The 22,802-nt window shown below is 46.0% G+C and overlaps 1 protein-coding gene across 1 annotated transcript in view; it reads left to right on the forward strand.

The window, feature by feature from the left end:
* Positions 1 to 22,802, forward strand: part of LOC146855828 (rab-like protein 2A) — a 183,800-nt gene that overhangs the window by 108,978 nt on the left and 52,020 nt on the right. The window contains exon 6 of the mRNA XM_085653767.1: positions 17,297 to 17,408. Within this exon, the coding sequence (XP_085509893.1) occupies positions 17,297 to 17,408 (112 nt within the window). The remainder of the gene's footprint in view (positions 1 to 17,296; positions 17,409 to 22,802) is intronic.

Here is a 22,802-nt window from a genome sequence, read left to right on the forward strand (position 1 = left end):
AACAGGTCGAAACGCCATCGACAACGCAGCGCTATTCACGGCTTCCACTGGGTCATTCAAACCGACCGAAATCATAATACTGCATTTGTATTAACCTAATTTGTACTATTGACCCTCGAAATATTTGTTTTTACTGTTTTTCGCCGTTGACGCGGTTTTTTATCACTTGTGTCACTGTGCCGTTCACTTACACCAGCACGTTCAGGTTATGGTTACTCCAATTTAATTGTATCGTAGTGTTGTTATAACTACCTACAAATAACAACCCTTTCAAACTACTCTTGGTCTCCCTCTCGCCTTTGTTTCCCTTCCTCCAGTGATTTACACACTTATTGTAACGGTCTTTACTAATGATAACTGGTTGAGACATTGTTGTTTTTGTTATACACTCCACCCGGTCTCAACTGGGTTAACACGCTTACTCCTGTATTCTGTTCCTTCCCCTTTACTATTGCACACGCTGCGGCGTATTGGTGTTTTGTCCCTACGGCAGACTGGGCAGACCCATCAGTGTAGAAAATTTAATCATATATTTATCTAGAGGATATTCTTGTTCATATTGCAAAATGCTTATGTTTGTAACGTAGAATCAAATCTGTAATCTACATTTGTTGCAGTGAGAGAGTTAGCCCATTGGATCCATTGTGGATGTAATGCTTTGGCATTTGGAACGCTCCCTTTCGTAACAGTCTCTAGGGTCAGTACCGGGCTTACCACAATTATGCATTTTTGTGGATGTAATGCTTCGGCATTTGAAACACAGGCTTACCGCAATTGCCCTCTCTCTCACTACAGCAGTCTGTACTGCTGTGAGAATTTTCTCAGTAAGTGCAAAACACATATCTGAAAGAGACTATTAGTTATGGATTACTCACCTTAGAATTAACCCCCGTCGTCAGGCTGAATCCGCAGAATTTTTCTTCAGCAGTGCCCATGCGCGTCTGTAGGTGGCGTCGGTCGACTCCGCGTTTGTCGTTGGCATCGTGGTCGCCGGACTGACATCGCGGTACCTACTTAGACGCCGCCCCTGCGTGCTAGCGCCGGTCGACCTTGTGAAGCCTCCTCCGGCGTCGAATACATGGCGACAACTCCAACCCTTGTTGTGTCTCCAACCGACGTCGAACCCGGCCTCCCCCTCGATGTGGACATGGAGCCGGACCGACATCAGAACCGGCGCCGACCGGTACATTTGTACCCCTGTTCTCCCCTGGTGTTCCCTATTGCCCTGAGTGGCTACCAGAGGAGGGTGAAGAGGACTGGGAGGGGGGTGTGGACCCTCTGGCAGACCAGTTGGAAGAACCGGACTAGAGAGATGGGTTGGGTGAGGCCAGTGGTCTCGAAACTTCTCCAGACCTTGGCATGCTTACCCCCCTCCCTACCGTGGCTACGGAGGATTGTGCATCATACCCAGTGGTGTTGTGTAGGGCGGCTGAGACCTTAAACCTTGAGCTTTCTACTGTAGCGGTTAGGACTAACCTCCTGACTGAGGTGCTTCAACCGGCAGCGGCCTCTTTGGAGCCCCTGCTGCCATTCAATGAGACCCTCACGGACATTCTTTTGGGCACTTGGTCCAAGCCCAACACGGGCTCCTGTGGATAGGATGATTGCCCAACGCCACCGTTTTCCTCTCCCAACACCCCACCCTGAGAGCTTGGTGTTCCAAGCCTTGACTTCCAAGGGCGCATTCCCTACCGCACCACCTGATAGGGAATCCAAGAAGCTGGACCATCTTAAGAAGAAAAACTTTTCTTCCTCCAGCTAGGACTGCAGTTGTTGAACACCGCAAGTCTCTTGGGCCATTACTCCCATTCTGTGTGGGACACGGTCGCGCAGGTGCTGCCACAGTGCCCGGAGGACGCCCGGGCTGTGCTCTCCCGTGCAGTGGTCGAAGGGAGAGACATAGCAAAGTTCGCCATACGGTGTGGGCTGGACACCGCCGACTCGCTAGGCAGGACGATTTCAACGTCAGTAGCCATAAGATGCTACGTCTGGCTGAGGTCCACTGGCTTTTCGGGTGATGTCCAAGCTATACTTTTAAACATGCCCTTTGATGGTTGTCCCTTGTTTTGCCACAAAGCAGACCACGCGCTCGAGTGCTTTAGGGACTCCCGGGCTACGGCCAGATCCTTGGGCCTCGCATCCGCCTCTCGCCCCGCACAGTCTATTTGCCCCCTCCTATCGTGGCTACTGAAGGGGTGCCCCACCACGTTCCGTCCAGAGCCACAGGCCAGCCCAAACTGTCCAGATTTTGCGTGGCCTTCGACGTGGGACCCACCGTCGTGGGTCTGGGGGCCAGCGGGCGGGTCAGTCCACCAGCGCCTCCTCTGCAGCAGCCTCCAAGCCCTCCTAATCTGCCCTTTCAGTGCCACCATTCGAGGATTTTGCCATCATGTCCCCCACTGGCTCAACATCGCTTCGGACAGGTGGGTTTTGCAGATAGGCTGAAGGGGCTCCCCCCCCCCCCCCCCTTTTGAGACTACCCCTCCATCCATGCCACCTCAATTACATTGCATGTCGGAGGATCACTTGGCCCTTCTCCAACAGGAAGTTATGGCTCTCTTGGCCAAAGGAGCCATTGAATGAGTCCCTGCCCCAGTAGTAGGTCGTGGTTGTTATTGCCACTACTTTCTGGTGGCCAAGAAGGACAAAGGCCTGCAATCGTTTCCTCTGGAAGGAGAAGTTCAAAATGTTGACACTGGCTTAGGTCCTGTCTGCCCTCAACCCTGGAGACGGGATGGTTGCGTTGGACTTGCAGGACGCTTATTTTCACATCCCCGTCCTGGCTCACAGGCGTTACCTACGGTTCATGGTAGGCCACAAGCACTTTCAGTTTACCATGCTCCCATTTGGCCTTTCCAGCGCCCCTCGTTTGTTCACGAAAGTGATGGCGGTGGTCGCAGCCCATCTGCGCAGATCAGGGGTTCCAGTCTTCCCCTATCTCGATGACTGACTGTTGAAGGCAGGCTCATCTCCTACCTCCAGACTACGGCCGACCTGCATTCGCTGGGGTTCGCCATCAACGTGCCAAAGCCACACCTGATTCCCTCTCAGAAGCTCCTTTTCATTGGAGCTGTTCTGGACACCGCGCAGTTTCGGGCTTATCCTCCCGAGCAGCCAGTCCAGGCTATTCGGGCTATGATTCCAATCTTTCAGCCTCTGTCCCAGGTTTTTGTCAGAATGACCCTGAGGCTACTGGGCCTCATGACCTCCTACATCCTGCTGGTGGACTAAGCCCGGTGGCATATGCAGGCTCTGCAATGGGACCTGAAGTTCTAGTGGGCACAGCATCAGGGGAATCTTTCCGATTGTGTCGAGATCTCGGAGGGCACTGCTCATCAATTGCAATGGTGGCTGATGAACCAGGTTTGGGTCAATGGCAGGTCCTTCTCCCTTCCCCAGCAAGAGCTCACAGTGGTAACAGATGCATCACTTCTGGGCTGGGGCAGCCACATGGGAGAGGCAGAGATCATAGGCCTCTGGTCTCCCCAACTCCACATCAACCTTCTGTAGCTTGGGGTGATCCGTCTTGCACTCTTCAAAGGGAGAGTAGTGCAGGTGTTCGCGGACAACATCACCTCCATGTGGTACTGCAACAAATGGCGGGGTGGGGTCGTGGACCCTATGTCAGGAGGATCTTCGTCTCTGGAAGTGGCTGGAACATCAGGGCATGTCCCTAGTGGTTCAACACCTGGCAGGCTCTCTGAACGTCAGGTTGGACGAACTCTGCCGCCAGTGCATGATGGATCACGAATGGCGTTTTCACTCGGAGGTGGTGCATGGTCTCTTTCAGGAATGGGGAGAGCCTTGGTTAGATCTTTTCGCCACGCGCGCAATATTAGCAGATCTGCACGTTGGACTTTCCAAGGCGGCACTCGCTAGGCGGCGCTTTTTGTCGTGAGTGGAGTTGCAGTCTTCTATACGCCTTTCCGCCTATACCACTTCTACCCAGAGTGCTGAAGATGATCAAGCGCGACCGGGCCCAAGTCATTCTTGTGGCCCGGACTGGGTACGGAGAATCTGGTATCCCGAGCTCTTGCACATGGCCATCGATCCTCCGATAAGACTGCCCCTTCGGGACGATCTTCTGTCGCAGCAGCAGGAGACAGACCTCCACCCGAACCTGTCCAGCCTCCACTTCCTTGTGTGGAGATTGAGCGGCAACAGTTGACCGCTTTCGACCTTCTTTCCGAAGTCTAACGTTCTCTTGATAGCCAGGCGTCCCTCCACCAAAACGGTATACGCCTGTAGATGGAACAAGTTGTGGCATGGTGTGCAACAAAGGCTGTGGATCCCCTGTCTGCCCCCCTTTCAGAGGTTCTCCTCTCCATTGTTCCTTTCTGCTCTTGGCACTCTAAAAGGCTATCTTTCAGCCATTTTGGCCTTTCTTCGGCTTCCTGACCAGTCTTCTCTTTTCAAGTCCCCTATTGTAAATTGTTTCCTTAAGGGCAATACTCACTTGTTTCCTCCAATTCCTTTCGTAATGCCCCAGTGGGACTTGAACCTGGTTCTGACCTATCTTATGTGCGCTCCCGACCCGCTACCTAACTGTCCTCTCAGACTTCTGACACTTTAAACTGCCTTTTTGGTTGCCATCACCTCTGCTTGCATGGTGAGTGAGCTTTAGGCTCTTTCTTCCAAACCTCCTTTCCTGGCTGTTCGTCCGGACAAAGTTGTCCTTCCTTCCCAAAGTGGTTACCTCTTTCCACATAGGACAGACCACCACTTTGCCCACCTTCTTCCCGCCCCCACATCCTTCTAAGGAGGAAGAGAGGCTCCAAAATGTGCGCTTACATTCTATCTGGTCACACAAAGTAATTCAAGGTGGATGACCAGCTCTTTGTTGGCTATGTGGGCACCAAGAAAGGTCCGGCCGTAAAAAAATGGACCATCTCTCGATGGGTCGTTCTTTGCATCAGAATCTGCTATTCCTTAGTGAAGAAGGAACCTCCAGTAGGGTTGCGCGTCCATTCCACCAGTGCGACGGCAGCCACTTCTGCTTTGGGACGTGGATTCCCCCTTCATGACGTCTGCCAGGCGTGGGTTTCATTGCACACGTTTACGAAAGACTACTGCCTGGACAGCCAAGTCCGGAGGGACAGCTTCTTTGGCCGTTCAGTTCTCCAGGACTTTCTGGTCTGAACTTGGTTCGCAGGCCCACCTCCGGGGTTGGTATTGCTGGGGTATCTATTCTAAGGTGAGGAATCGTTAACTAATAGTCACTTTCAGATGATCAAGTTACTTACCTTCGGTAATGATATATCTGTAAGAGACATATATTAGTTATGGATTCCTCACCGCCCCACCCATCCTTCCCGTTCTGCAAACTGACTTCTAGGGTAAGGGACTCCCTTTCAGGGCCTTAGTTTTGTGCACTAGTGGTCAGTGTCTTGCATGGCTCTACGCTTCTGTCGTGGAATGTTGTGTAAAGAACTGACGTCCGTGCGCAGGGGCGGTGTCTAAGTAGATAGTAACTTGTTCTTCAGCTTTTGTGTACAAATGTGATTTGTATTCTATAAGCACTGTATCACCTTCGTTTAATGTGATGTATGTATACCTGGTTGGTCCAGCAACTACGTGGATCACCAGGTTGGTCGTGTTTACACATGTGCATTAATGTTTGGAAGCTTTCATGTCAGCTTGTATAGAACGTAAAATGTTTGTATGTTCCTGTGTCCCATTGTGTATTTGAAGTCAGATTTAATCAAATCATAGAATGGTTTAACCCATTCCGCGTAATCCAAAATGTATGTTGTGCCAAAATTTAAAAATCATAAAATAGATTGCAATCTTTTCAGAGTCGTCAGTGGTTGGAGCAATGCACATTTTTCTAAAAAAAAATGGCTAGCCAGGTTTTTGCCTTCACTTTACAACTCATAACCTAAAAGTAAGGCATTGATATGGGCAATTGTTTTCTTTTTTTTTTAAAGTTAAATTTGTAGCCCAAGTGAGCAAACCCCAGAATTATGCGGTCTACTCTGTCCAAGTGCTCCATTAGTTCATCATCCGTCAGGTATGTCAATTACATAGGACAATGCCTCCTCCTCAAAATTTTGAAGTAACTCTTATCTCTCTGGCTGAAATCACCCCAGGGCTATGCTTATACCTTTGAGGCAAACAATAAAAATTACCTCTGAGAACCTAGCACTGAAAAAGCTGTCAAATACCTACTTTCAGGCGCTATTTTGGCAGAAAAATCCATTTGAGATATCTAGTGTTTTGTATTTCTTCGGCACAATGTCAATCGTTAGTGCGGCACTGTGTGCATTTTGTACTGCAAATGTGCGAGTAGCTGTGTTTAAATGTCTGTAATCTAATACTAGACTGTATGAATTATCTGGTTTCATTACAGGAAACAAAGGATTATTCATTGATGAAGTGCAATTTTCTATTACACCTTGGTATTCAAGTTGTTCTAGGACTTCCCTAACATGTTTCTTAGCTTCATTTTTTATTGGGTATTGTCTCTGGGATTGGGGAGTTGATTTTAATGGGATCTCATGATGAGGTGACTCATCATCCAACCCAACATCATTGCGGTATAGTGCAAGAGCTATTGCTAATGCCCACTCCTCGTTGTAAGAATGTCTTACTGATTCTGGAACGAGGTCGGAGAAAGCCGATAAATTACTCTTTTCCCGTTTGGGCATTCCATTATGAACACAGGTGGCCAGTCTTTTTCAGCTAAAAGATATTGTAACCAAATACCCACTCCTTGGGGTAAGAATGTTTTACTGATTCCGGAACGAGGTCAGAGAAAGCTGGTAAAATTACCTTTTCCCCATTTGGGCATTCCATTACGATCTCAAGTGGCCAGTCTATTTCAGTCAAAAGAATATCGTAAACATATGACCGGTTCTCCGAAAAGTGAGACTTAATATTCCTGGGTATGTCCACCTCCTACTGGAGCGTTATTTCATATAAACGATGGGAAACACATTCTCTAGTATCATGTGTTTCCACAGTGATATGCTCACTTAGTTCTACTGCCACCAGATAATTCATCAGGTTCCGGTGAGCTATCGTGACTTCTGCTGTGCTATCAGCATAGTCACTGCCCAGTCCCTGTTCAGAAGCAGAGTCATGCCTTTATTTTAATCCCAGCAACTTTTTTCTTTTTGAATTGAGGTTTAGTATTCTTTGGTTTGTCTTTTTTTTATGATGTAGTCTGATGAACGTTGTGATTCCTTCTTCGGTTTCAAGCACTCTTCTTATCTATTCTCTGGCCGTCTACCTCTCCCTGAACGCGTATCGGGTGACTCCTGAAAGGAACGAGAGCAACGTGTGTCAGCATCTTGATACCTGTCGGGCTTTCTAATGTTATCACGGTTTCTAAAATTATATTTCTTCTCAGTGGTTTCCTGTTGAGGAGACCCACCCCGTGATTGTGTCTTGCTTTTATATTTTTGTTTATTGTCCCATTTCTTCTTTGAAGAATCTGGTGTTTACTTAGAGTTATCCTTTTCAGAATTACCTTTAATTTGTGGTTTTCCAGATCTGGCTTCCAAAATATGTCCTCCTATTGTAGCATAGGTTTCTTCAATAAATGTTGGCGATTCCCGCTTCTGCTGTGCAGTAGTGAATTTCCTCAGGCGTTGGTGTATGTCCAATACTGCTGCCTCCCCTAATGGCTGATACTGCTGCAAAATTTCCTATCAGTTTCGTTCCCAAGTCCAGGGCAGGTGCTGCCCTGTACTCGTTCTGTACCTGTTTCAGTACTTCCGGCAAGACAGTCAGTAAAAGGGTACCATGTGTGCTGGTGTAAACAGCAGCAAAGACTGTACCCCAAGTTGTGCAGTCTTCCACCAGGGGAGCCATCTCCATTGACAAGCAAATAGTCAGTATTTTGTGTTTTCCTGCGTGCCCGTTTGGGGAGAAACCACTTCAAGCTGGCTTGGTTTTGTGCTATACAGAACGGAATTTGCTCCCGACTGGTGCAAATCTTTCCCATGACATTCAGTGTTTGTGGGCTGATACCCGTGGTAGCCAATTGGGGTTGTGCAGCCGAAGCAGTCCGCTCAGTGTTAGCTGTCAGTGTTTGCAATATGAATTGTGTAAGATTTCTGTAAAAGTTGACTAAATCTCTGTATAGTGTACGTGTTTCTGCTGCAGTTAAATTAGCGGTGTTGGGACGCAGTGTGTATGCAGCTAAGACTGGCCATGTCGATCCTTCTTTACTGAGCGTACCAAGTCTTATGTTATCCGTAGTGTGTGAAAGGGCGCCTTTAAATCAATTTGCATGCTCTTGGTAAGTGAGAGGAATCACTAGCTCTTCATATGGAGTGTATTCCTCTGGTGTTTCATTCTCGGTGTAAGTATGAAACATTTGTGTAAGGTCATTTGCAGCTGGGAATTTGACCAAGGAATAGAATACCTCTCTTCTGAATGCTTTGTGTACCTCAACCACGAAAGGAACATCTCCACCCATTGCTGGGAGACAATAATGTAACATTTTAGAGAAACCGCATGTTCTTGTGCTTCTTCTCAGAGAAATATATAGAGAATACACATAGTGGGACGTTTCCAATACATTTATCGAACCAATGTTAATCTATTATAGAATACATGTGCTGCAATAATCAGTAGACCGAAGCAAAGGAAAGTGATTACAAGCACCAAAAGAGTAAATAGCAGCTATAGTTACACCACGCGAGAGGTTGTGTAAATTTTTTTTTTTTTTTTTTTTTTTTATATAAATGCTGATAATAGTCTTGCTGCTAGGAAATTGTTTATTTTTAATGTTTAAAAAGCTAGAGAATTTTTAAGGAGTGAATTGATTTGTTTGGTGGGGGACTGTGAATCGGGTGCTGGGTGTTTTTACGTGGGAATTCCTCTTTCCCTCTCCTTGAGGTCAGCGGTCCAGCTTTTTTCGGACGCTGACGTGGACGCGCACTTCCGCTTCCTTGCTCTTATAGCGAGCCGATGACGTGACCGCGCAGAGGACGACGCGCGCAGCGGGTGCCCCGCGGGTGCGCCGAAGGCGCGCCCGAGGCAAGCCCGTCTGCGCCCGGACGGGACTAGGGGCTAGAACCCCTGGCTATTTGGTTGCTAATGACTACTGCTATAATAGGGAGCAGCTTTTTAGGTTTAAAATCGATATGAGGAATAAGTGTGCGCACACTTTGCCTTTAGAAGAGGGGGTTACCTCCTGCCCTTTCTGTGATTTTATTTGTAGTTCTTTGCACACAACTCCCCCTGTGGGAACGGATGAGGGTAAGGGTAAATCTTTATCTCTGTTACTTCTCAATTGTCGACCCCTCCCTAAACACTCCAGTGAAATTTATTTACTTCTAGAAGAGAGGAGCCCAGATGCCCTCTTTTTAATGGAGACCTGGACCAGTATGGAGTCCGATGCCGACGTGGTCCAGGCTCTTCCCTCTAATTATGTTATCCTTAGGCAAGATCGGGTCAGTGGCCGCGGTGGGGGGATTGCTATCGTATATAAAAACATTTATAGTTGTAGATCTACTATGAGTCCCTTAGCGGACTGTGAGAGCCTCTCTTTTGATATAAGTTTTTCACCTACCTGCACTTTCTCTGGGGTTCTTATATATCGCCCCCCAGGAGCATGTGCAAATTTTTGTAATGATCTCCTGGATATAGCCAGCAATGGGGCGAGTCTTTCATCTATTTTTTCTATTTTGGTGATTTGAATATGCATTTTAATGACCCTGACTCCTCTCCCTCGCAGGACCTTATTGAAGTGTTGGGTACATTTCAACGTAAGCAAATTGTGTGTGGACCAACCCATAAATTAGGCTATTTACTTGATCCTTTATTTACTAATCTTGCACATATTGTTTTTGTTGAGGCCATTCGGGTACCACGGTCTGATCATTTTTTACTATCATTCATTTGGACCCCTCGAGATTTGATACAACCGTGTGTTACGGCTAAAAAGTTTGGACTCGGTCCTTCCTGAGAAAGAATTATGCCATCGAGTTGGCCCCAATAAAAAAGCGTGGTACTCCCAGGAACTTAGACCGCTTAAGCAATCCTGGAAAGGAAATGGAGGAAGGATTTTTCCGAGATTAGAAAGAACAAGTATAAAGAATCACTTAAGCTTTATAAGAACGAAATAAAAAGTGTTCAAGCTTCTTACTATCATCTTCTTACTATCATGGAAAAATTGCCTCTGCATCCAACTCCCCCAGGAAACTTTTTACAATTATGAAGTCCCTGCTTTCCCTTCCCAGTCCTCTTATCGACTCTAGGGATGCTCAAAAGTGTTGCGAGAAAATAGCAGATTTCTTTTCAACAAAAATTCATAACATCTACTCTACGTTTTGGCAAATTACTGTGGATACTAGTATTCCATCGCCTATTCATCAGGTTATGCTCAAGGAATTTGCTCCGCTGACTCTTTCGGCCCTGCAGAAGCTTTTGCGTGAGCTTAAATCAGGGTCTCCGGCCGACCCTGCTCCGCCGTCCACCCTTAATTTGGCCTTGGAGACTGTTTTGCCAGTTATTTTGCATGTAGTAAATTCCTCCCTTATAACAGGGCAGGTGCCGCTGCTCTGGAAACAGGCTATAGTCAAAGCCCTTCTCAAAAAGCCAAATTTAGATCCTGAAGATTGGGCTAATTACCGCCCGATTTCCCTGCTGCCGGGGATCGGTAAATCAGCTGAAAAACATGCCAATTCTATACTGGCAGGTTTTCTTGAGGAAAATAATCGCCTCCACTCTACCCAGACCGGCTTCAGGCGTCATCAGGGCACGGAGACCGCCCTGCTCGCTGTGATCGAAGAGTCAAGAAAGATCTTGGACAATGGAGGCTGCGCTGTGATCATTTTATTAGATCTCAGCGCAGCCTTTGATACGGTTAATCATCAAATTATGGTCCAAAGACTAAGGGAGGTAGGAGTAGCAGGGACTGCCCTTAAGTGGCTGCAGTCCTTTTTGGCTGAGAGATCATTTGCGGTTTTTGAAGAGGAGGCTCTCTCTAATCAGACTCCTTTGCACTGTGGAGTTCCCCAGGGGTACTCTCTTAGCCCTACTATATTTAATATCTATATGAGGCCCCTCGCGGAGGTGGTGGCCCCCTGGGGGATCCACACTGTCATGTACGCTGATGACACCCAGTTGGTGGTCTCTCTGTCAGCAAGATAGAGTGAAACCAGCTTTGACCGCCTGTCTTGAGAAGGTTTTTGAGTGGATGAAGTTGTCCTTTCTCAAACTGAATGGTGCCAAGACAGAAATTATGATCTTAGGCCATGCGTCCCCTGCAAATTTAGATCTTATGTGGCCCAGCTGTCTTGGCCCTTCTCCTGCTTCCAAGACGCAGATTAAGAGTCTGGGTGTATGGCTTGACTGTAACCTCAATTTTACAGTACAGGCACGCAAAGTGGCGGCTAGTTGTTATAGCCTTTTTAGGATGATGAGGAAGATTCTTCACCTTCTCCCGTTTGAAGCCAGGCGTATGCTGGTGCAAGCTCTTGTTCTATCACGGCTGGACTATGCGAATGCAGTTTATCTGGGCGGGCCACTAGGAACCACAAAGATTCTTCAGACTGTTCAGAATTGTGCAGCTCGCCTTTTAATGAACGTTCCGAAGCACAGCTCGGCTAAGTTAGCCATTAGTCAGCTGCATTGGCTTCCGGTTCTGGAGAGAATCAGGTTTAAGGCTATGTGTATTATTCATAAGTCGCTTGGGGGTTTTGGTCCTCCTATTAGTCAGGTATAATTGCACCATAGGCTTAATTATAGAACTCTTAGATCCAGTAACAAGCGACTTCTTGTAATTCCTCTGATTAAACGGTCATGGACGGGAGGGCGTTGGTTCCCCTATAATGCCGCAAAGTTCTGGAACCAGCTTCCAGACTATATCCGTCTCGAGCAGGATTATCTCGGATTCAGGAGGCAGTTGAAGACCTTTCTCTTCCTGTAAGTAGTGGTGAGTGATAAGATGTCACAGTAAGCGCTGGAATGCCTTCGGGTAGCCATGCGCTATATAAGTCTGTATTCATTCATTCATTCATGATGCTAAAACAGTGTTTATATGCAGGCATATAATACAAGGTAGTAATCAGTCGTACTCCTACTATGCAAAATGTACTCTGTGTGTGTCTAGAGTGTATGTAGGTGTAGAGCCAAAAATCCCCCCACAAGAAGACCCATTACCTGGTGGGAGAAAATTAATGTAGGACCCCGACTTAGTCACGAATTGGGTACCCTTCAAGGAGATGTCAGGCACCCGTTCTAAGAAGCCACAGCATACAGGGAACCTCGGTGTCAGCTGAAGTGCCTAATCCCCTGAGATGCTTATCATTTATAATTAAAAGCATCCTTGAGATGTAAGTATAGATTAGCAATGCTCTGGATATGTAGATAGCTCTGTTACCTTGTGGATAAAAATAGAACGACATTTGTACATCATGCGTAAAGGCCTTGTACTCTGTGTTCGAGGCATCCTGATAATGTTGTGCGAAGCCAGATTTGTAAACAGAAGTAGTTTCAGAGAAACTAATCCAACATGGTCACGCACGTGAATATGTGCAAAAGGCTATCGCAACAATGTTATTCTGCAGAAAAGAGTACAATGTAAGAAAACATGGAATACACAACCTAGCAGAGGCAGGTTTGGATGGTTAGACAAGAAAATGCCTGCTTTCTAAAAGTGGCTTTTTCAAACAAAGAATGTTAAAACCAACTTCACTGAAAGATGTATTTTATCATTCTGAGTTCAGGCATACTAAACTCGAATTTCTACCATGTTTCCTGAGTCAGGATTATAAAATGTAATAACCAAACTACCCATTCTAGCCTATGGAGAACAGGTAGCCTTGCAATATTGAAAAACGAAAATGGCTGTAATTCACTATTAGGACATGCCACACACACCAGGGCTTGTCCTACCTTTTACCTACAATGCACCCTGCCCTTGGGCCTAATATAGGGGTGACTAATATGTATAAAAGGGAATGTTTAGGGACTGGCAAATGGGTGCACTTGCCCAGTCGGCATGGCAGTACCAGACTGCACACAGGCTCTGCAATGGCAGACCTGAGACACACTTTACAAGCTGCTCCGGTGGGTGCAATTTCAGTGCTGCAAGCCCACCAGCAGCATTGGTTACAAGCCCTGGGCACATGCAGTGCACTGTACTAGGGTCTGACAAGAAAACCAATCAAGCCAATCGTGGAGTCACTAATCCATACATCAATTTACCATAGGAAGCACTTGCACTGTGGCACTGAACAGCAGTGGCACAGTGCCCAAAGCATCTATAACCAGCAAAAACACATGAGGCAACAGCAAAACATGGAAGGGAGACTCACGCCAATGGTGCCAGGTGTAACATTACCCATTACCATGAAAGAATTAAACCCATGAGTGTTCCATACCAGGACACATCTCTGCTTTAGATGCCCTTCCTCCTACCAGTCGATCTCATCATCTCCTTTATCACTCCGGACTGAAATATAACTAAACTGTAGGCTCTTGAAAGTTTCTAGCCTCTCCCTGAGTCATACAACTGATACCTAAGGCCCTCATATCTCCAGGAATTGTGGGGGTGAATGTTCGCTTCTGGGTGTTGGGGCAGGTCTTTATTCCCCCTGGTTTGGGCTCTATCATTTTGAAACGTAATGGTCACTATTTCGTGCGACCAATCTAGTTCCCACCAGCTCCTACCACCACCTGTCCTGTCTTACGCGCACGGACCTAGTTAAGGTTACCTGGTTGCATTTGAATCCACTATGTTGAGCTAAAATAGCAACTTTCTGTGGGCAGATCCCCCCCCCCACCCACCCTCCCCCAGCTGTCTGGCACTCTCCAGCTCTGCCACAGCACCTTCATACAAGCTGATGCTGGCGTTGAAGCTTCAACTAAACTGTTCACCTCCTCAGAGGCAAACAGAACACATATAAGCTCCACCCGTGCTACAATCTTGAAGCCCACCTGTACCAAGTCTCTTAAGGAAATGTTGTTTAGTCTTTTATTATTTGCAAAAACACTTAAAAGCCTGAATCGATTTAGGGAACGGCTAACTAACCAGCGTCTTCCTCTGAAAATGGGGTTAAAAGAACAGCTGTAGCGGAGTCTTAAAGCTATGATCATACCTTACATGCCCTGGCTTTACTCTTCCTTGATTTACTATTACAGGACTTTAAGTTGGTAGGAAGGTCTCACAGTACTATATCCTCTGCCCCCCAAGTTTATCCTTTCAATTTTTGTGTTTTTCCTCCCCCTTAAAATCTGCCTTGACCTTCCTATGCCTGGGCTACCAAGGCTCTCCCTACGGACTAACTGTTTGCCCTTTGCACTTCACAGGATGTGCAACGTCACTTCATGCAACTTCTGTCTTCTACCATGCTTTAATGACAAATTGATACTAAACTTTGTCAGAACCCTCTTTTCAAAACTAGATGGTGGCGCTTTGAGATGAAGGTCTCACCCCCTGCTTCACAAGAAGTAGGTGACATAACTTCCTTGGGCCTGGAGGAGTCTCCTATTGTCGAACGGCTTATACTGTCGCAAGTAAAGCTGTGCGTTTGTTGGACAACATAGCTATCAGAACTGTGCGAGATTGATTCCGCGCACACCGTCCGGATATGTTGGCCGAAGGCTGCTGGCTCACAGTGCACCATCTGTACCCCTAACCTTACACAATAACAAATGGATGTGCAACTTCTGAACATGACAACCTTGACTCCCCAAGGAAATCTTGGTAACAGATCGAGAACTCTTTTTCTTAGTTACTTGGGTATACCCAAAGAGATACACAAGAAATACACAGTACAGCGTTTCAATATTTATTGAAGCATTGTGATTCTTGAGTAAAATACTTGTGCTGCAATAATCAGTAGAAGGAAACCAAATAATATGAGTAACATTACGAGAATGAAGAAAAAGATAAACAAATCAACCGCTTTGCTTATTACAGAGAATATATGCTTGTATACAAGTACTATTTTGTAATCCTACATAGTGCATCCTAACCTATCATGTCTAGCTGAGTAAATCTGACAAATCTCTGTAGGGTGATCTAACCTCCTGTTACCTGTGTGTTAGTGTCATCAAGCTACCCGTCTTGGTGTAGAGTTGGACAACATCCCTTGCATGAGGTAAACGGGAATCAACTGAGCTGGAATTCCGACATGGATGGACCTCTCAGTGCCAGCAAACTGCTCCTCTGCCTAAATAAAGGCTTGATGTCCTATATAGAATAACATCTTCTAAATTACTATGCCGAAGCCCCAGCCAGGCAGCTATTGTTTATTCTTGTGTGATAGCTCTGTTGCTGACTGGACAAAACAAATAACATCTTGCGTGACGAACTTAGCCCTAGTACAGAATGTTCAAGGTGTTCTGAAAGTGCCTACGAAGTAGTAGTGTCAGTAAAACTAAGTTCAAAGAATATTATCCTGTATGTGCACACAAATGAATGTGTGTCAAACGTCATCGTGCTTAGGGAGAGATGGCAACTTCAGAACATGAGCATATAAAATTGTGTTTCTTAACCGGGCCTAATCCACCCATGTGACACTATCTCTGGGGCAAGCCCTTTTGACCCAAGTCCCTTTGTGGGGAATTTATTCGGATGTGTGTTTTGGTTTTATATCTGGGTTTAATTTCTTGTGTCTACTCTAATCCATTGCCATACTCGCATGAGAGCAAGTGCCCAGAGCGAATGGAGAGCCATTTCTACAACTAACGGATTTCCAGGTCTTCATGGGTTCCTCTATTATGTTGTGAACACATTTGGCAGGTAGAGTGCTCACTTCATGGTTGTATGCTTGCGTTATTTGCAGTTCTGTTTCGTGTGACTTACCCTCTTAGAGTGACTACTCGCTATTTTGATAGTGGTCTTCTTTCTTGCTTATCTCTTGGGCATGTTAACCCGCTGTTTGCTGGTGGTCTAGTATCCGACAGTCTTGGTTGATCTCCACTTTCAGATTCCCTGGCTTCTGCATGGTTCTCTGCTCGGAGAAACCTAAGGATTGTTAGGGTGGGTATTCTATTTCAGGGGGTTGTGTGTGTTGTGCAGCCTCACAACTGTGGAATCCGCTTGTATTTGTTTGCTTTCTTGGGACAGACAACAGGGTATTAGTAGTCATGCTCTAAGAGATCTGGAGTACGAGTAGGTGTGTCACCTCACAAATGAATGGGCCAGCAATATGGTGTTAAATTTTCTATCTTTCATCAATATTGCATTTCTATTCCATGCAAGATTTATTGTGATTGCAATCCTGTCTTTTCTGGTCTTTTCGGGTCTGTGAATTTAACCATTCAGTGGTTCACTGGCCTTTACTACTACTTGCAGAAAGAACTGTTTTGTGATTTACAATGATCATATTGCAAATAGTTTGATGTTTTATCACCAGTAGCTCATCAGTTTGAAAGAAGACCTATCGTTTTGTGTTATCAGCCCTAATAAAGGAGGATATTTGTCTGCTTGGGCTCAGTAAGGGGTTTTGCTTTCATGTCCTGCTACAGCTGGTCTACCCTTGCATTGCTGTATTCTGCCCCATCCTCATGCAGGGATCTTTTCATGGCGCTCTATCTAACCCTTTACAGTGTTTTGCATGCAGACGCTCTAGGAATCTGTCCAGGTTATAGCGCCAGTTTAATTTTAATTGATAGATCACCTGCATCGTTGAGCTTAAAAAGGCCATAGCAATACAATTCTTACAAACGTTATTTTAAAATCACATTTTAGCCAAGTTGTTTCGTTTCTGGTGCCCTATTTTGCTTGCATCCTACAATAATAGACCTGACCTGTCAGCCAAGCATGGTGTACTACACATTGTGATGTAAACTGAGATGTGTTGTTGTGGTGGTGACATGCACTGCCATGCTACAAAAAGACTCGTCAGTCAGAAGGTGGTGCATCAAATGCTGCTCAGGAGAGTCCTGTTGATACAGCTTAGCACTCTGCTGGAAGGATGCAGAGGTTCTTTAGTACGGTGGCTCTTATGGAGGCACAGATTTGTTAGTAAAGTGGCTCTTATGGGGTCAGAGGTTTGTTAGTAAAGTGGGTCTTATGGAGACAAAGGCTTGTTAGTAAGGTGGCTCCTATGGAGGCAGAGGTTTGTTAGTAAGGTGGTTCTTACTCTACTCTACAAAGAGATTCGTTGAGATAGGATTCCGTAGCCTTCTACAAGAGGTAAGCTTTTCTGTATACATTTATATAAGGTTAGTTTGGATTTTTTTTTATTGATACCTTCTATACAATGTGATGTGGCACCCGTCTGATCGATAGCATGAGCATGCCAAACAATTGCTTATCCAATCAAACAATAAATGTTAATTTTCTTTCAGTGCCATTGTTGATCTTCACATTTTGTTTTGTTGTCAGGTCTTTGATGTGCAACGGAAGGTCACGTATAAGAACCTGAACAACTGGTACAAAGAGCTCAGGGAGTACCGACCTGAAATTCCCTGTATTGTTGTTGCCAATAAAATTGATGGTAAGTGATCTTTCTTCCCCCCACAACTAAAGGTAGCCAGCAGCTTCAGTGTCCCATCACCTTTATTGGAAGTTACTTCCGTTTATTTCTGGAAACAGCCTTCACACCGCGGCTCAAACCACTCTGTGTATTAACAGCTCGGTCTGAACCACGGATGCATCTTTACAATGCATTCCTTTACCACGCAAGCCGTTACAAAGACTTGCCTTAAGGAAAGCGTCTTGGATTGATGTTGAACTTTAAGTCCACCACTTTCCCTACTGTTGCACAGACAGGAGTTGGAATAGTAAATTATACTATTCCAATTCAAGCTCCTTCCCTAAGGCAAGTCGTTGTGACGAGTTGCTTGGTAATGGAATGCGTTGTAAAGACCCCTTCGTTGTTCAGAACTTGTTATTAAGGCAGGCATTTAATGCCTATCTGGTTCCTCCATACAACCGTTTATTCCTGGCTCCTGTGAATGAATGCGTGATTGCTGGGCTCTGGCCTATACATCTTTTACTGTCAGATTATTTTTGGGTTATTTACATTGTTTTGGCATTTACTTAGACAATTTGGTAGCACCAATTTGACCTCCCAGAGTGACCATCACCTTCTATGCGAACAATTTAAAGTCTGACTCTCTTAGGTTTTACATGCATTGTTCTAGTTGAGGCAGCCAGTGCCTGGAGGATGCGAGTAGGAGGGGATAGGAACTGGGTGAATCCTCTGTGAAAGGTTGTTAGTTATGCCAAAATCTTTTGAGGAGAACCTTCAAGCAGCAAGAGGGAACCAATTTCCAAGTGATACAGGAAGTTGATGGAAATAAATGAGATCAGATGGGCAGAGTCAAAGCGACCTGTTAAAATCGATACCTTCTCCTGTTGGCCAACCTTCTCCACCTGAAGTAACTCAAAGGGGTGGGTACAGAAACATTAACCGCCATAGTTCAAAAGTCATGAAGAGGTATACCTCAGAAAGGCTCACCATCGCGATTTTAGAGCAAGTTGACAAACATCACAACATTGATAAAGATGTTGCCGTCAATGCACTGGGTGTCAAGGTCAAGGACACATCCAGTGTCAAGACACACAAGGGACCCCATTATAACCACTGAATCATCATGTTCAGATGAATGCTCAGTGCTAAAAAAAAAAAAAAAAAAGGATCTCCTCATCATCCCCGATATTGTGATCAACAGTTTTTTTTGAAAAGCGGCTTATCAATCTGCATCTGCTTCACATCTAAGATGACACTGGACCATGACTCCCATCCTTAGGAGATCATGGATACCCAAGGTTCCAAAGCAGAACAGGCAGTACAAGAGACCACACTCAAACAAATGCATACATGGAGATGGAAGTACACACCTCAGTAGCCATTTACCAAGGAGATAGCATACTTCACCATAGGACTATATTCCTCCGGGCAATACATTGGTTAATATCAAAGACTGCTGACAGTGTCTCTGTCAAGGGTGTTGCCCTTTGACTACATCACTACTTCCATGATGTCTCAAGGGACAGAGACCAGTTCAACATCCTCAAGGAAACTCTCCAAAACAAATCATAAGTATTTAATGAAACTTTCAACCCATGTTCTATCCAAACATCTTGTGCTGTTGGTTCCCAGACTCGTTACCTTAGACCAGTATTTCCCAAACTGTGGGTTGTGATCCACCGACGCTCGACGATTGTTAGTAGGCCGAGAAAGTCCAAGCGATTTTTAAAGATGCCTTTAAATTCTGTACTTATCTTATCATATTTTCTGCTTATCCAGTATTGGGTATCTTTCATAGATTCACATGCCTGAATCATTCCCCATCGCCGAGATGGGAGTCCCACAGTAAAATACAATAGCAGTGTCATAAGTAATAAATAGGCTAATAAAGGCCAAAGGCCATATCTTTGTAGTCTGTCCATGTCCGTTTTCCAAAAAGACTCAAAGTTGACTCTAGCCAATCAGCTGCCAGCACCCTCTAGAACACTCCCAGCAGAGGCAAGTTTTCCTCAGATTTTTTCCTTATATTCAACTCTTCTGAAGAAAATGTCAGATAAGAAAGGCCTCGTCCGCCCTTGCAAGACTGTGGGAAGAAGAGGATCCATGTAGATGAGTTACATCTATTGCGTTTATCCAAAGCATGAGGTGAAAGACTGTAAGATCTGTCGCACCTTTTCTAATAAGACCCTCAAGGACAGAGAGGGAAGATTACTTTTGTGGCTTCAATCCACAAAACAACAGGCTCGCTCTTCAGATGAGGAAGAAGGATTACCTTCAACTTCTCACAAGAGAGCTAGATCACAGGAAAGATCTTCAGGTGAGGGAAGGAAACATCTCAAATCTTCCCAGGAAAAACCTGTGAGTAAAGAGAGGAGCTCCAAACACTCCTCTGAGCCATCTCTATCTGTCACCTCTACGCCTGTCAAGAAAGAAAAGGAACTTCCAAGATCGTCGTCTACTGATTCTGTGAGTAGAAAGGAACCGCCGACGACGAATACACCGTCGACGAATACACCGTCGACGACGACCCCATCGACTACAATATCTCAGATGTCTATTGCTTCACCATCGACGACCGTTCCGTCGACTACAGAGATTCCGTCTATTGTGATTTCTGGACCGTCGACGAGGATCTCTCATACCATGACTGTTTCAACGGCTTTTCTTTCTCCGCCTGTGCAAGACTATAGCAAGGTGTCACCTTTTCTTCCATCTCACCTTTTGGAGGGTTATATTGAGGAGGATGAGGATGGTCTAAATGGAGTGGCTCATAGTCCATTTGAACTACATGTAAAATGCCAAGAGGATGATGAGGAAGAGGAAGATTATCATGAGCATTATTATCAGGAGCAATACATGGCTCCTCGTCACGCTTATCAGTTTAATCCTCGAGAGGAAGCCCGCCATAGTGAAAGGATCTGCAGGCCATGTTGGCAGATTATCGGCAGAGATTCCCTCCTCAACAAATTTCATCGCAAGCTCCGGTTCCACCGGAGGTACCGGTGACAGTACCTGAGCCTCAGATACCCAGTGTACCTGTGAATACAACAAGTCCAGTTCCAGCGGATCTTGACGTTCACAACACTTCTTCGGAAGGAGAAGTGGAAGAGAGGGAATTACCCAATCCTTCTGCTGTTCCGGATCCTTGGGATGATAGTGTAATTCCGACGCTGTCACCCCCTCCGCATCTACCTTTGAATTCTCCCCCACAGGATATCGGCGGGTTTCACAATTTAATGCAGAGAGCAGCCAATAGGTTCCATTTACCTATCAAAGTAAAGCAGACAGATTGTTTCCTGCATGATTTTAAGGAGGACACAAGAAAAATTGTACGATCGATTCTGATTATCGATTATATTTGGCCGAAGGGTTTGAAGATAATGAAGATGCCAGAATTTATACCAGCGGTGCTGCCACGTGTTGAGAAAAAATACAAAGCGCCTGAGGATAGTCCATCTTGCCTTGTTGGTCATCTAAGGCCCGATTCCGTTATATCTGAGGCCGCACAAAGGCGGTCGAAGAATCCGGCAACACTGATTACTACTCCTCCGAACAGAGAGGGACGTAGGATGGACCTCATAGGGAAGAAATTCTCAGCAATGGCAACGGCATTGATTCGGGCAGCAAATGCCTTAGCCATTATTGGCCGTTATGACCGCCAAATGTGGTCAGATATGGCTGGGGTGATAGACGTCATCCCGGAAGAAAACAAGCAGGACGCTTGAAAGATTTTATTGGAAGGCGAAAGAGCTGCCTCTGAGACTATTGATTGCGCCTTGGACATAGCAAATACAAGTTTCAGGCAGTTGACAGGAGCGGCAGTACTTCGACACCAGGGGTGGCTGAAAGCTACTTCCTTCAGACCTGAGGTTCAGGTTAAAATCCTGGACATGGCCTATGACGGAGAGTCACTTTTCGGCAAGCATATTGATGAAGCTCTTCTCGCTATAAAGAACGATAAAGATACCGCAAAGTCGTTAGGGGCTCTGCAGTATAGAAGAGTTCCATTTAGAGGTGCCAGAGGTCGAGGATTCACCACCTACAAGGGAGGATACGGGAACTGCACATACATGGATCAACTCCTTCCTATCCGGTCGTTCATTTCAGGTGTGGGACGGCAACTCACGATCAGACCCACTCCCTCTCTCGTGTGGTGTCCCTCAGGGGTCTTCGCTTAGTCCTACCCTGTTTAATGTCTACATGGCCCCCCTTGAAGACATCCTGACCCCTTATGGGATAAAAATAGTGAACTACGCCGACGACACACAACTTGTCGTCTCTTTGTCACACCTAGATAAACACCCAGACAGCCTGTTGTACTGTCTCCAGGATATTCACTCCTGGATGTGCGATTCTTCCTTGAAGCTGAACGGTGCAAAAACGGAAATCATGCTCTTGGGCAACAAATGGACCTCCATCCCACCATCAGTATGGCCGGATGCTTTTGGTGACATCCCCAAACCTAAAAAAGAAATTAAGACACTGTGGGTGTGGCTTGAACCTGACCTCACCATGAAGACCCAGGCAACCAAAACTGCTGGAACTTGTTTTGGCCTCTTGCGGTCAATTCGTAAGATTCTCCCCCTCCTTCCCCCTCTCTCCAGGAAACTATTGGTTCAAGGGCTCATCCTAGCCCGGCTGGACTACAGCAACGCCGTTTACCTCGGCGCACCAGAATTTACCCTGGCCAAACTCCAACGGACCCAAAACGCGGCGGCGCGTCTCATCATGAACCTTCCTCCAAGAGCCTCTGCCAAGCAGGCTCTCAAAGCTCTTCACTGGCTCCCTGTCCGCCAGCGTGTTGAGTTTAAAGCCCTGTGCACCACCCATAAACTTATCAACGGGGTTGGTCCAGCAGCCCTGAAAGACATGATCACCCCCTACAGGGCCTCCAGACTCCTCCGCTCTGACGGCGAACATCTGGCCACAGTCCCTAGGTTTAAGAAGGCACGCACCGGTGGCCGACGTTTCTCTGTCAAGGCCTCTGTAGGTTGGAACTCTCTTCCTCGCAACCTGCGTCTGGAACCCTGTCACGCTCTTTTCCGAAAAAAATTAAAAACTTTCCTGTTCCCCAAATAGTTCACTCGGTCCTCCTCTCTTGGTTCACACAAAGGTATAGCGCGGGGATGCCTACGGGTCACCAGGCGCTTTATAAATCGCAAAATAAATAAATAAATAAATAAATATCAAAGAAATTGGCAATATCAATATCAAACACAATCTCGTCAATCTTACAATCCACCATTGTATCGCCAATCCTCAACGGCTGGTTTTTCTCGCCAAGGAGGTCTCAAGAGTACACCTCAACAGGGCCGTGACTCTGGCAGAAAGCAATGAATAAAGCAGGGTACCAGTCAATTTTCCCTCTCTACCCGTGGGCGCAAACATTTCCTCTTTTGTACTTCAGTGGCGCAA

The sequence above is a fragment of the Triturus cristatus genome, chromosome 4_1 (assembly GCF_964204655.1).
Source record: "Triturus cristatus chromosome 4_1, aTriCri1.1, whole genome shotgun sequence".
Classification (NCBI taxonomy): Eukaryota; Metazoa; Chordata; class Amphibia; order Caudata; family Salamandridae; genus Triturus; species Triturus cristatus.